This window comes from Aedes albopictus, chromosome 3, assembly GCF_035046485.1.
Source record: "Aedes albopictus strain Foshan chromosome 3, AalbF5, whole genome shotgun sequence".
Classification (NCBI taxonomy): domain Eukaryota; kingdom Metazoa; phylum Arthropoda; class Insecta; order Diptera; family Culicidae; genus Aedes; species Aedes albopictus.
In genome coordinates this window covers 90,877,251-90,892,891 of record NC_085138.1, presented here as the reverse complement: position 1 = coordinate 90,892,891, position 15,641 = coordinate 90,877,251, and the positions used below count along the sequence as shown (strand labels likewise).

At 40.3% G+C, this 15,641-nt stretch overlaps 2 protein-coding genes across 2 annotated transcripts in view; both read right to left on the bottom strand.

Moving 5' to 3' along the window:
• Window positions 1-985: 985 nt before the first annotated feature.
• LOC115261074 (uncharacterized) lies at window positions 986-1,402 on the bottom strand. Its single transcript, XM_029862451.1, has one exon. It carries the CDS (start codon window positions 1,400-1,402, stop codon window positions 986-988), a length of 417 nt encoding a protein of 138 aa, XP_029718311.1.
• Window positions 1,403-6,616: 5,214 nt separating this feature from the next.
• The window catches only part of LOC109423702 (pseudouridine-5'-phosphate glycosidase), a 520,698-nt gene continuing 511,673 nt past the window's right edge, over window positions 6,617-15,641 (bottom strand). The window contains exon 8 of the mRNA XM_029873067.2: window positions 6,617-6,703. Within this exon, the coding sequence (XP_029728927.2) occupies window positions 6,632-6,703 (72 nt within the window). The 3' untranslated portion in view covers window positions 6,617-6,631. The remainder of the gene's footprint in view (window positions 6,704-15,641) is intronic.

Genomic DNA, 15,641 nt, shown 5'->3' with positions numbered 1-15,641 from the left:
CAATTCACGATTGCTGTCATGCTTTTGGTTTAGCCCCAGATGATATCACGAATATTAGCTCTAGTGTCAACAATTAGCGGAAGGCATTTTAAAGTGTGCCTTGTTTGAAAGTATGTAGGGGATGATTCACCATGCGGTGAGTAAACCAAACAAATGACGTAATACTTGATGATGTTTCATATAAATACATCAATTATGATAGCACTCACATCTGTGCTACTTGATTCAAAAAAAAAAAAGTGTAGCAACAATTGAGATATTGACATGCACACGAACTCGAGGCATGACACGTGAATGTGCTATTCGATTTTTCTGCAAATAACAAATATCGAATTTACAAAATTAGCTAGACAGAAGTTTCCCTTCCGGTGTTAAGGTTCTTTGACAAAGTAAAAGCCACTTGGACTGTTCCACCCTGCATAAGTCGGAAATCATTGATCGTTGCTGTTTTTTTTTTATACTGACGGACCCCTATAACCATTAATTCCTAGGCACGGTAAGCATAAATTAGGGATCACCCGTTCAGTATGCTCATACCGTATCTTCGGAACCAAGCTCGTGCACAAGGGGGGAGGGCTTGGGTGTTACCTGCCCCCCATCCGTGATCCAAACCCCTCCCTTGGCGCCACTAAACGAGAAAGAAGGTAAATAAAAAAATAAAAAAAATCATTAGAGTATGTTCCAAACAGACAAGATATCAATACAATCACTCTCATTAGTTCTGGTGATTGAACAAAACATATTCTTATGGACGAAACCTTAAACTGAAGTTCATTTGTATGACCTGGATATCGTATTCGGCGTACAGTTCAGGATACAATTCTTTCACAATCTTTCTAACATCAAGGGATGAATTCATTGGGTTCGAAATTGAACTAACGTAGACAAAGTTCAGTTATTATCTGATTTATTTAACACTCGCTTGTTCCATCATTTTGTTGCTGATATTTTAATGATTTTTTAACATCAGGTAATCGCCCTTTAACTAATTCTCTTCGCCAGTAGCTTCAATGAGCACATCGGAGATGGCAAACGGTGGACGAGGTCGTCCATAGTGAGGTGGTCTCGGATGTCCCACGTGGTGACCATGCCCGTGTCCATGTCCATGAGGTGGCTTCGGATGATGATGGTGCGGTGGCTTGTGATGTGGAGGCTTTGGTGGTCTTTTCGTTGTCGTCGTCGTTGATGGCTCTGGATCAGCTGTTGTCGTTTCCGATTCTTCCTCAGCAGAAGTGGTAGATTCTTCTGGTTCAACAGTCGTGGATTCAACTTCTTCGGCAGGTGTTGTGGACTCCACTGGGGCCGGAGTGGTGTCTTGTACGGTTGTGGTTGGATCCGTTGGGTCCTGGCTGTGGACCAGAACGGCACTGACTAGCAGCAGACAGAGAATGGCCAGTTTCATCTTAAATGGTTTGAAAGATTGGTCGTAGTGTGACTTCCAAATGAAATACCGATTACTTTTATATCGGAGGAACAGATATGAGTAGTACTCATTGAGTACGATATCAGATAAGTGGCTTCATACACGATGGTGAATCACAAACGGTGTCAGTAAGGGGTTTTCCAATACTTGAAGAAGCGTGTACCTGGTTTATATTACGATAGTTTCAAGTGGTTTATTTGTATTCTAAAATATAACTTTATTACGATACTAGTTTCTGTTTTATTTTTCTTACATCTAAGAGATGATTCTCTGGCAATATTTTTAAAGACTTTTCCTCAAAGTTTTCTAACAAACTTTTTTTTTTTTTGATTCCTTCATCACTTTCTCATCAAGAATTGTAATTTATTCCTGATGTTTTTGTTAGATGCCTTATACTCTCTTGGCGTGTATTCAGGTGATTGAATTCAAAAATTTGTAGTAAATTCCATAAACAGATCATTGTAATGCCTCGGCAGATTACTGACAAGATGTGTGATCAATTATTTCCAGTGCCATGAAGTCATAGTAAAATCAGAGCTAATTAGACATGGTTCCCCAATTTCAGCGCCCCTTCGATTGTACATTCCCATGGATGAATTCCTGCAAGTATCTCGGAAGGAACCGCATGAGCACTTCCTTAAGGAACTGCTGGAAAGCAATTCTAGGAATATTGAAGAAGTCTCCAAAGACATATCCGAAAGTGTCGATGAAGAATTCTCAGAAGGAATTTATTAAAAATAAAAAATCTAAATAAATTCCTGAAAGGATTTTTGAAAAAAAAAAAATTTTTTAAGGATCCATAGATGGATTTTCTGAAGAAATTCCAGGAGGAATACCTGAAAAACACCTGGAAACTCCTAATGAAATACCTAACATAACCTCTTGAGATATTTTTTGAAGAAAAATCCAGGAGAAATCCCCCAATAAAAATCCTTAAGGACAAACGTCTTAAAATCCCGCTTCAACAGTGCATCAGAACTTCAGACACACAAACCTCAAGAAACAAGCTTCAAGCAACAGTGCATTTTATTATTCTGTTCTAGCTCACTTGTAATAAGCTTCAAATAAGAAGATCAGGTGCGCTGGTTTTGTTTACACAGAGATTTGTGCGCTTGAAATTGTGAGTAGGTGCCAAAGTCGGCCATTGTGGCGGTCATTTTGGGATTCTAACAAGTCTGTTCTTAACAGTTTTTTTTAATGAACTCCTGAAGAAATCCATTGATGAATTGCTAGAGGTACGCTTGGAGGAATTTCATAGAAAACACATAGAAAGATACCGAGCGGAACTTTTACGAGAATTTCTGCAGCAATATCTACAAGAAGATTTCCAAGCCATTCCGTAAGAATCCTTATGAGAATCTCTAAAAGGATCTGTAGACAAATTTCTCAAGAAATTCTAGGAGAATTTTCTAAATATCCTTCTCCTTTTTGAAGAGAAATGTCTTGAAGAAATATGTAAAGGAAAATGAAAAAAAAATCTTGTGAATTTTCTTAATAATCTCAAGTAGAATTTGGCTATAGGCAGATCAGTTCTGGTTGGCCAAATTATGTTTCTTTTCGTTTCAGAGAGCGATCAACGGCGCTTAAGCTAAGGCTTTTTAGCCAGGACACAGTGAAAATGCCTGTGCCCCATCCCTGGAGTAAAAAGGCCCATGGGGTGACAATTAATCTCTTAGCTAAGTCACTCCCAACGACTGTTGTTTAATATACAAAAGACATTCATACTTACAGCAACACATCTACACGATCTACCCAATTACACATACATACATAAAAACTTGTCGCATCACTCGCTTATAGTGAATCCAAAATCATCCCTTTCCATATATCCAACTCCTTGACACTTATGAGGGCGCCGATGAGTCTCTGGCCTTTTATTAATTAGTTGTTATATCATCATTCCTTTTCCTATCCTCGCAACGGAGAAGATGGGCGTGGCCGGCAATGAAAGTTTTCATGTATTTTCTACTTAGACTTCTGGTTGGATAGCTATTCTCTCCCAAACAGCTTTCCATAAGTAACTGGAATAAGAGTATTAAAGCTTTAAACATGACAACTTTCAGTTTGCAATCTACGAATTACTCCGTTACCACGCAACGCAACGCATAATCTCAAGTAGAATTTCTGAAAATTCTTTAGAAAGTTTCTGCGAAAATTTTGATGAAGTTATGAATTTCTGATTTCTGATGTATCCGTGAACCATTTTCCTAACAAAAAATCCATGCAGTATTTTTGGGAAAGTTCACGGAAGGTTTTCTAAATAAATGCTTTGAAAAATTTCTGGAGGAATCTCTAAGAAAAAAATGATGTAGATGAATTTCTGGAATACTTTTTGCAAGATTTTCAAAAAAAAATTCTCGAAAAAGATTCTTCAATTTATAAAGGAATCCATGCAACATTTTGGAAGCTATCCGTGCAAGACTTTCTTAAGGAGTTCTTGGAGAAATTTCTGGATGACATTCTAAAGTCTCAAGTAAATCCTAGAAGATTTTGTGAAAGAATTTCTGACGGAATTTCTGCAGTCTTTCCTGCATGGTTTTTGAAAGTAAGTCTACGAGGTGTTTCCAAAGGAGTCACTGAAAGAATGTCTTCAAGAATCCTTGGGAGATTTTTCCAGGAACTTTTGAAAGATTTTTTTAAAGGATTCCTAGGATAGATTTCAGCAAATTGTCCATGAAAAAATCATCAACAAATCTGTGGGAGTTTTTTTTTCTAAGTAATCCGTGGAAAAATTTATAAAGAAATCTCTGGAGATATTTCTGAAGAAATAATTAGTGGAGTGTATAATAAAAGCCGTGAGAGATTTTCTGAAAGAATCCCTCGCAAAATTTCTATGGGAATCCCTGCAGAAAATTCCCGAATGGATGTCACAAACATTTTTAAAAGGGGTCCCTGGAGAAATATTTGAAGAAATGCCTGGAAGATTTTTTGACAGAAATTCAGATTTACTGGAGAAATTTCTAAAACAAATCCCGAAGAATGTTTTGGAATAAATTCTTGAAGGATCGTTTGAGAAAATACTTAAAGGGATTTTTGTAGTGGAACTTGTGCTTTAACCCTTTAAGAACTGATTTTCTTTTATTATTATTATTTTATCAGATGTAGAAGCAAAAATTTATGCAACGAGCTCACAAATTTACAATTGCAGAATCAATTTTTTTTTTAAATCAATTCTAGAAACAAAAATGTACAGAACGAGCTCAATAAATTGCATAAATAAGAAATTGGGCAGCTCATTCAATACAGTTTTTCTTTTTCTTTCTTTCTTTTATCTGTATTAACGAGATTACAGTTTTTCTGATGATGATTAACCTGGGCTTGTTAGGGGAATATCTGTAAATAAAAAGAAAATCGCGTTAAGTACTGTTCCTTTGAATTCCACTAAGAATTTGCATCTGGTGTGCCAAAAACGTTGGCCACCAGTGTAATCGTCCAGCGATCGAAACGGTCGGAATATTCCCACCGCAGTCAGCAGTAAATATGCGGTCGGCCGGTGGCCCACGACCGCATGGGTCCAACGTGCACCGATATCACTGCTGCATCAGCAACACCATGCGCTGCTGGGCACCTATAAACCCCGCAGCAACAATGTAAGGCGGTTTCAGTAACAACGAATTGCCAGAATCGCACAGCACCGCTCGTAATCCGAGAGCGTTCCAGTAGCAACGAATTGCCAGAACTTCAGCACCGCCGTAATCTGAGATGTGGCCGTTCTCTAGTGAGACCCCCGAAGTTGCCGTGGAGAACAATATCTCCACACACGACGCGGCGGGCTACACCATCGATGCGGTGTTCATCATCGTAATCATCATCATCATCATCGTTTGGCGGTGGCGCAGGAACGCGCGCCGCCTGAGGGAACTGGAGAGCGCGACGACAAAGTTGCGCACAGCTAATCTAAATAACTCTGTGTAGAAAAATTGAAATACACTTTTAGTCTTGATCAGAATTCCAAACGCGTCGGCTCGTGATTCGTGTCACAATTCCAGAATTCTAGCGGGAGCGGGATATACCCTGGGATTGTGAGTTAACAGCATCCTTTGACAGATACGTATTTCGACCTCAACTGTAAGGTCGTCTTCAGTGTCTTGTACTTGAGTCGAGTCAAGTACAAGACACTGAAGACGACCTTACAGTTGAGGTCGAAATACGTATCTGTCAAAGGATGCAAATTCAAATGCAAAGGAACAGTACTTAACGCGATTTTCTTTTTATTTACAGTTTTTCTTCTAGAGCTGAAAATTGGTGAGCTCGTTTTATCCACTTTTGCTCCTAGACTGATAAAATAATAATGAGTTCCAAATGGTTTGATAAGCTTGACGAGCTCAATCCAGTTTCCAAAGTTTTCAAAAGTAAGCTAAAAATGCGTCATCGGATATCAAGAATTTCTCAAAAAAAAAAAACTAGAAAAGTCCCGAAAACACTAGTGTAAATATCTGAAGGATTTTCATACGAAATCTCTGGAGGAATTTCATTAAAAACTCATACACAACTTATTGACACAACTCTAGGTGAAACTTCTGGAGAAATCCTATGTGGAATTTCTACTAAATTTGGAAGTTGCTGTGAAAATTTCTGGTGAAATCCTTGAAAGAATTTCCACAGTAAAAATGTTGGAGGAACTTTTGAAATATTTTCTGAAAAGCTCTGGAATAGTTTCTGTAGGAATCGCTGGAGAAATTTCTGAATAAGTGTCTAAAGAAATTTCTGACGGAATCTCTGTATGAATTTTTGAAAAAAAAATCCCTAGAGGATTTTTTCCCAAAACTTCTGGAAAAAAATCGAGGAATTTCAGAAGTTAGTCATGCTAGATGCTTTGAAAGACTTCTTTGTGGAATTTGTAGAAATTTGTGGAAATTCTAAACAAATTCGTGAAGAAATGGAAATTTTGGCCGTATTCTCGAACAAATTTCCGACAGAATTGTTTTTGAATGATTTTTTAAAAGAATTACTAAAAAATCTAAAAGGAAACTACAATCGAATTTCCATACTAATGCCCAGAGAATTTCCTGAATAAATCCAGAGGAGTTTCTGAAGTAATTTCTTAAAAAACTTCTGGAATGATTTGTGAAAAATACTGGAGAAAATTGTGAAGCAATTCATACCAGATTTCGTAAAAAAAAATGTATGACACTTCTGGAGGAACATATCGAAGATTTTCTGGAATAATATCTGTAACATAATGTCCAATAAATCGAGGTAATACCTTTATTTACTTACGCTGTGATAATGGTTCATAGATACTATTGCAGATAACGTGGCCAGAGTGAATTTATTTACCTGTAATAAAAAAAGAAAACAGATGGCACTATTTAGTTTTTCGTTATTACATACAAGCATTTCTGCCACGTATGGTAGCCATATTTTAAGGGTTCACCAATATGATACAGAAATGATAACATTGTGTCAATCGACACCGCAATTCAATGATATGGCCATACCATTTACCAGAGTCACAGCTGTTTGATCCTCGCCTTCATCGTTACTAGAAGACCACCCGGTCAATTATTTCCGATTTCAGATCGAACGAGATAATTCTAGTTTATGCTCCACCGCACCCGTCCCCATCTCTCGCAGAATCCACTCCACAAGACAGGCCTTGAACCGAACCACCACGCCACATAAAACCGAACAAGATAGAGGTCAAGCCATAACTTGGCACTAACGGTGCCACTTACGGACCTATGTCGTCTAATGGCTTGCTTCATTCCAAAAGCAAGCCAACTCCGCAACCGTCGTCGGTAGGTAGACCGAACACGTTATCGCCCGAAAGGATGCGAAAGGAAAATCAACATGCATAACACAATTAGCACTAGTGGAAACCGACTGTTCAAGACCTGCTCCATATCAAGACCTAGGTATGGTTATGGCAAGTGACTGTCTGCCGCTGCCACCATCGTCCCGTTCCTCCTTAATAGCGACATAAATGCGAAATGGATATAATGAATAAAAGATATGGCTCATATAAGGTTCTGCCTGCACATTCCAAACGGTCGGTGGTGGAAGAAGAAGCACAAGCACTACTGTCTACCAGACACCGAGAGTTCCGACTTGGAGATGAACGGTGGTACTGACTGACATTGCATGAAAAGATTGCATGTGCTCGTAAAATTAAATCTGGCTATACGTTCCATCAACGTCGGGGAGTGGATGCAAGCTGGGAGTAGGTTTAAGTGAGGTCGTTTTTTCTCTGGGACAACTACAAACTAGTTAACCTATTTGTCTTGAAAAGAACCCATTAATTTGTGTCATATCGGTAACTTTTATGATAAAATCAGAATAGTCAGGTTTCTAAATGTCAGTGCCTCATATGCTGAAAATGACTTCAATCTTCTTTTTCTTCTTCTTCTTCTCTTCTTTGTGGCTCTACGTCCCCACTGGGACTTGGCCTGCCTCACTTCAACTTAGTGTTCCTTGAGCACTTCCTCAGTTATAAATTGAAGGGCTTTCTTTGCCTGCCATTGCATGAATTTTGTATATTGTGAGGCAAGTACAATGATACACTATGCCCAGGGAAACGAGATTTTTTTCCCAACCGGAATGGGAATCGAACCCGCCGTCTCCAGATTGGCGATCCATAGCCCTAACCACTAGGCTAACTGGAGACCCCACATCGCTATGCATGCATTTCTTTGAGTTTTTAAATTATTCCTCCAATCACTCTTTCAGAAATTTGCCAGGATTATTTTGGGAATTTCTCAAAAAAAAAAAAATCAAAAATTGCATCCGGAAATGCATGTGCGGGTTTGTCCAGATATTGCTTCCGAAATTCTTTCTATAGGAGATTTCATTAAGGATTATCACATAAGATCATGATTGAAGAAATTCCTTCAGAAATATTAACAATTTTTTATCAGTTTTTTTGTTTTTTTTTTTTTAATTCTTATTCAAATTATTCAAGATTTTCTTATTATTTTCCCAGGAATTCCTCCAAAGTTTTTTTTTTTTCAAAAACTCCAATTCCAGAAGATTTTTTTTTTCAGGATAAATCGAAGGTTCTTTCAGAAAATCCTATAGCGTTTTCCTTGAAAAAAAAAATAAATTGTTTCAGAAACTTTTCAGAAATTATTGCATGAATTTCATCAGAGGTTTAGTTATTGCTCCATTTATTCAGAGCTTTTCTTTAGACATTTATTTGAAAATTCCCTAGAAAATGTTCGAGAATTTTTATTTGCAAGCTACCACGGGAGTTTCTCTTTCATTTCTCAAGAATTTTTTAGGAAATAACATCCTGAAACTGGTCTACGAATTTTCTCAGCAGTTCTTTTCGAAATTGCTCCTGGTAATCTATAGAAGACTAGATGTCCCGGGAAACGTCGTACTATCTTTCTGGGGAGAATCCTTCCAGGATTCTGTGGAGAATCCTTCCAGGATTCTGTGGAGAATCCGTCCAGGATTCTGTGGAGAATCCTTCCAGGATTCTGTGGAGAATCCTTCCAGGATTCTGTGGAGAATCCTTTCAGGATTCTGTGGAGAATCCTTCCAGGATTCTGTGGAGAATCCTTCCAGGATTCTGTGGAGAATCCTTCCAGGATTCTGTGGAGAATCCTTCCAGGATTCTGTGGAGAATCCTTCCAGGATTCTGTGGAGAATCCTTCCAGGATTCTGTGGAGAATCCTTCCAGGATTCTGTGGAGAATCCTTCCAGGATTCTGTGGAGAATCCTTCCAGGATTCTGTGGAGAATCCTTCCAGGATTCTGTGGAGAATCCTTCCAGGATTCTGTGGAGAATCCTTCCAGGATTCTGTGGAGAATCCTTCCAGGATTCTGTGGAGAATCCTTCCAGGATTCTGTGGAGAATCCTTCCAGGATTCTGTGGAGAATCCTTCCAGGATTCTGTGGAGAATCCTTCCAGGATTCTGTGGAGAATCCTTCCAGGATTCTGTGGAGAATCCTTCCAGGATTCTGTGGAGAATCCTTCCAGGATTCTGTGGAGAATCCTTCCAGGATTCTGTGGAGAATCCTTCCAGGATTCTGTGGAGAATCCTTCCAGGATTCTGTGGAGAATCCTTCCAGGATTCTGTGGAGAATCCTTCCAGGATTCTGTGGAGAATCCTTCCAGGATTCTGTGGAGAATCCTTCCAGGATTCTGTGGAGAATCCTTCCAGGATTCTGTGAAGAATCCCTCTAGGATTCTGTGGAGAATCCTTCCAGGATTCTGTGGAGAATCCTTCCAGGATTCTGTGGAGAATCCTTCCAGGATTCTGTGGAGAATCCTTCCAGGATTCTGTGGAGAATCCTTCCAGGATTCTGTGGAGAATCCTTCCAGGATTCTGTGGAGAATCCTTCCAGGATTCTGTGGAGAATCCTTCCAGGATTCTGTGGAGAATCCTTCCAGGATTCTGTGGAGAATCCTTCCAGGATTCTGTGGAGAATCCTTCCAGGATTCTGTGGAGAATCCTTCCAGGATTCTGTGGAGAATCCTTCCAGGATTCTGTGGAGAATCCTTCCAGGATTCTGTGGAGAATCCTTCCAGGATTCTGTGGAGAATCCTTCCAGGATTCTGTGAAGAATCCCTCTAGGATTCTGTGGAGAATCCTTCCAGGATTCTGTGGAGAATCCTTCCAGGATTCTGTGGAGAATCCTTCCAGGATTCTGTGGAGAATCCTTCCAGGATTCTGTGGAGAATCCTTCCAGGATTCTGTGGAGAATCCTTCCAGGATTCTGTGGAGAATCCTTCCAGGATTCTGTGGAGAATCCTTCCAGGATTCTGTGGAGAATCCTTCCAGGATTCTGTGGAGAATCCTTCCAGGATTCTGTGGAGAATCCTTCCAGGATTCTGTGGAGAATCCTTCCAGGATTCTGTGGAGAATCCTTCCAGGATTCTGTGGAGAATCCTTCCAGGATTCTGTGGAGAATCCTTCCAGGATTCTGAGGAGAATCCTTCCAGGATTCTGAGGAGAATCCTTCCAGGATTCTGAGGAGAATCCTTCCAGGATTCTGTGGAGAATCCTTCCAGGATTCTGTGGAGAATCCTTCCAGGATTCTGTGGAGAATCCTTCCAGGATTCTGTGGAGAATCCTTCCAGGATTCTGTGGAGAATCCTTCCAGGATTCTGTGGAGAATCCTTCCAGGATTCTGTGGAGAATCCTTCCAGGATTCTGTGGAGAATCCTTCCAGGATTCTGTGGAGAATCCTTCCAGGATTCTGTGGAGAATCCTTCCAGGATTCTGTGGAGAATCCTTCCAGGATTCTGTGGAGAATCCTTCCAGGATTCTGTGGAGAATCCTTCCAGGATTCTGTGGAGAATCCTTCCAGGATTCTGTGGAGAATCCTTCCAGGATTCTGTGGAGAATCCTTCCAGGATTCTGTGGAGAATCCTTCCAGGATTCTGTGGAGAATCCTTCCAGGATTCTGTGGAGAATCCTTCCAGGATTCTGTGGAGAATCCTTCCAGGATTCTGTGGAGAATCCTTCCAGGATTCTGTGGAGAATCCTTCCAGGATTCTGTGAAGAATCCCTCTAGGATTCTGTGGAGAATCCTTCCAGGATTCTGTGGAGAATCCTTCCAGGATTCTGTGGAGAATCCTTCCAGGATTCTGTGGAGAATCCTTCCAGGATTCTGTGGAGAATCCTTCCAGGATTCTGTGGAGAATCCTTCCAGGATTCTGTGGAGAATCCTTCCAGGATTCTGTGGAGAATCCTTCCAGGATTCTGTGGAGAATCCTTCCAGGATTCTGTGGAGAATCCTTCCAGGATTCTGTGGAGAATCCTTCCAGGATTCTGTGGAGAATCCTTCCAGGATTCTGTGGAGAATCCTTCCAGGATTCTGTGGAGAATCCTTCCAGGATTCTGTGGAGAATCCTTCCAGGATTCTGAGGAGAATCCTTCCAGGATTCTGAGGAGAATCCTTCCAGGATTCTGAGGAGAATCCTTCCAGGATTCTGTGGAGAATCCTTCCAGGATTCTGTGGAGAATCCTTCCAGGATTCTGTGGAGAATCCTTCCAGGATTCTGTGGAGAATCCTTCCAGGATTCTGTGGAGAATCCTTCCAGGATTCTGTGGAGAATCCTTCCAGGATTCTGTGGAGAATCCTTCCAGGATTCTGTGGAGAATCCTTCCAGGATTCTGTGGAGAATCCTTCCAGGATTCTGTGGAGAATCCTTCCAGGATTCTGTGGAGAATCCTTCCAGGATTCTGTGGAGAATCCTTCCAGGATTCTGTGGAGAATCCTTCCAGGATTCTGTGGAGAATCCTTCCAGGATTCTGTGGAGAATCCTTCCAGGATTCTGTGGAGAATCCTTCCAGGATTCTGTGGAGAATCCTTCCAGGATTCTGTGGAGAATCCTTCCAGGATTCTGAGGAGAATCCTTCCAGGATTCTGAGGAGAATCCTTCCAGGATTCTGAGGAGAATCCTTCCAGGATTCTGAGGAGAATCCTTCCAGGATTCTGAGGAGAATCCTTCCAGGATTCTGAGGAGAATCCTTCCAGGATTCTGAGGAGAATCCTTCCAGGATTCTGAGGAGAATCCTTCCAGGATTCTGAGGAGAATCCTTCCAGGATTCTGAGGAGAATCCTTCCAGGATTCTGAGGAGAATCCTTCCAGGATTCTGAGGAGAATCCTTCCAGGATTCTGAGGAGAATCCTTCCAGGATTCTGAGGAGAATCCTTCTAGGATTCTGAGGAGAATCCTTCCAGGATTCTGAGGAGAATCCTTCCAGGATTCTGAGGAGAATCCTTCCAGGATTCTGAGGAGAATCCTTCCAGGATTCTGAGGAGAATCCTTCCAGGATTCTGAGGAGAATCCTTCCAGGATTCTGAGGAGAATCCTTCCAGGATTCTGAGGAGAATCCTTCCAGGATTCTGAGGAGAATCCTTCCAGGATTCTGAGGAGAATCCTTCCAGGATTCTGAGGAGAATCCTTCCAGGATTCTGAGGAGAATCCTTCCAGGATTCTGAGGAGAATCCTTCCAGGATTCTGAGGAGAATCCTTCCAGGATTCTGAGGAGAATCCTTCCAGGATTCTGAGGAGAATCCTTCCAGGATTCTGAGGAGAATCCTTCCAGGATTCTGAGGAGAATCCTTCCATGATTCTGAGGAGAATCCTTCCAGGATTCTGAGGAGAATCCTTCCAGGATTCTGAGGAGAATCCTTCCAGGATTCTGAGGAGAATCCTTCCAGAATTCTGAGGAGAATCCTTCCAGGATTCTGTGGAGAATCCTTCCAGGATTCTGTGGAGAATCCTTCCAGGATTCTGTGGAGAATCCTTCCAGGATTCTGTGGAGAATCCTTCCAGGATTCTGTGGAGAATCCTTCCAGGATTCTGTGGAGAATTCTTCCAGGATTCTGCGGAGAATATTTCTAGGATTCTGTTGAGAATCTTTCCAGAAGGTCCTGGGTTCAATCTAAGCCCTGACTCTTTCCTTATATTTTGTTGCTTTCTATTGATTTCTTCCCTCGTCTCTTCATATAAATATTTTATGTTCGGTATTCATCGCTAGAACTAGAAACGGGTTGAAAATGCCGTTTTTCTTCCTTCCAAATTCACAGAACAGTAGGTTGAGTCTATCATTACATGGTCGAAGATAAAGCATTTTCTAGTTGCGTAAAGCCAAATGCAAAAGCACTTGAAATTCATTTATGACGAACGTGGATAAATTGATTAACCTAGAATGATCCAGCTTACTTCAAACCCGTAGAATAAGTCAACTTACTCTAACTTTGCATTCAATTGCCATCGTCGTCGTCCTTGTCGTCATCGTGTAAAAAGCTACGGAGCCACTCCTCACCGCCAGATGACGTCGATGGAGCAGTGCAATCGTGTCGTGAGTGAACCACCACCACCGAACCGAACAACGCCAACGACTGCACGCCCGCAAACAAAATGCAAATGAAATGCATCTTTCATTGTTTCGATTTCGATGAGCTCCAAAGAGTACGCCCCCACCGTACCACACCGCCTCGAAACAACGCCCCCAACGAACGAACGACGCGATCCCAAGATTACATTATTTATTGACAGCATGGTAATAGAATTTTCTAGCTCGTTATAAATCGGTTTTCTAGAGAGGGTCCCTTATTTTTTTTTCTTGGATACGACAAACTTCACGATGGAAGACAAAGGGATCAAGTGTAGGAAAAAACTTTGTTGAGAAATGTCACCACCAGATGGTGGATGGCGATGGAATTGGCAAATCGACTACGCAAATAATCGCGTAATTTGACTAGATGATTGCGACGACGTGACGTAGGGACGCACCTATTCAAATTTTTTGGTGAATCCGTTTGCTGTCGATCAGAACAAGGGGATGAAGAAGGGCAAAATCGAAGATAATATCGCATTAAAATTCAATCTCGACATGCTAGGGAACTGTCGAGAAAGGATGTGTTTCTACGTGGAATTCGTCGAGGGTTTCTAAACAATGGCGTTACAAGTCATGGTGAGTATTATATCTTCTTGTTTAGGTTAAGGGGATTTTTTTTATTTAAAAGACACGGACAACGTCTTCAGCTTTCGGCTGTACAGACTGTTTTAAAATAAACATTAGACAACGGACAACGGAGCATGCACCAGTGGAAACGGGGAAGAAACTATTCTCACGAAAAGTTTCAACGCTCGAAGCGGGAATCGAACCCTCACCCCATAGCATGGTGCGATTATGAGCTTGGTGACCCTAACCGCACGGCTACGAGGCTCCACCATATTATCGCACAAATTGGGCCGTAGGGTCTCAGATTTTCATGAAACTTTTTCCACAGGCAGGGCTCATAGAAATATGAACAAAAAAAATGAGAAAAAATCAGGGTCGCCTTTTTTCCCGGAAAACTCAGGTGGATTTTTTTTTGTTTTCCCCTGACACTACTTACTTTGGAAAATCATAACTCAAGAACGAAGCATCATAGAAATATTTTTTTTAGAAAACAAGAGCAAATTTTCTCAGAAATCCAAAAAAAATATGACCTGGCAAAAGTTTTCCCGCAAAAATTTTCCACAGTTGAGAAAATTCATAAACAAAAGCCGGAAAAACTATGCCGGAACTCGCGAAAAATTTTCAAAAAAATATTTTTAAGAAGGGTATTTCATAAGCTTTGAGCGCTGAAATTTTTGGAATGCATTTTTTTTTCTTTCCTGAGTTATGGTCAATTTTGTGAAAAATGACCATGTACGCATATATCATATGGTCATTTTTGTTATAATTGGCAGCAAATCAGGAACGAAAAAAAAGTGCATTCCAAAAGTTTCAGCGATCAAAGCTTTTGAAATAACCCTCTCAAAAAAAAAAAAATTTTTGAAAATTTTCCACGAGTTCGGGCATTGTTTTTCCGGCTTTTCTTTATGAATTTTCTCAACTGTGGAAAATTTTGCGGGAAAACTTTTTTTGGGTCATATTTTTTGGATTTCTGATTCTTTTTGTTCTTGAGTTATGATTGTTTAAAGATAAGGCTTATATGATACATTTTACATTTTCCAACAAAATTGGCCATAATTCAGCGATCAAAGCTTATCAAATTACCTTGTCAAAAATATTTTTTTGAAAATTTTCCTCGAGTTCGTGCATGTTTTTTTTTGGATTTCCGAGAAACTTTGCTTTCATTTTCTAGAAAAAAAAACTTTGGTTCAATGATGCTTCGTTCTTGAGTTATGATTTAAAAAAAGGCTTATATGGCACATTTGGACATTTTTCAACAAAATTGGCCACAACTCAAAAACGAAAAAAAAGAGCATCCTAAAAATTTCAGCCGTCAAAGCTTATGAAATACTTTTCTCAAAAATATGTTTTTGAAAAATTTGCACGAGTTCTGGCATTGTTTTTCCGGCTTTTCTTTACGAATTTTCTCAACTGTGGAAAATTTTGTGGAAAACTTTTTCTAGTTCATACTTTTTTTTATTTCTGAGAAAATTTGCATTCAATGATGCTTCGTTCTTAAGTTATGGTTTTTCAAAGTAAGTAGTGTCAGAGGAAAACAAAAAAAAATCCAGCTGAGTTTTCCAGAAAAATAGGCGACCCTGAATTATTATCAATATTTTTTGTTCATACATCCATGAGCCTTGCCTGCAGAAAAAGTTTCACGAAAATCTGAGACCCTTCGGCCCAAACCCGTACGGTAATAAAAAAATGCCCTAAAGCCATGGAAATTCATTTTGAAAATTCGAGAAAAAAAAAATGATATGCCTAGGGGTTTAGAGTGTTTCATGAAATTTTCAAGGGTCTCGTAGAGTTCCAGTGGCATTTCAAAGCAGTTTTGTCGAAGTTCAGGGGGCTTCAGATGTCTTCAAG

Bases quoted from the DNA above. Each gene is read 5' to 3' on its own strand.
- LOC115261074 (XM_029862451.1), bottom strand. From the start codon at position 1,402: ATGAAACTGGCCATTCTCTGTCTGCTGCTAGTCAGTGCCGTTCTGGTC.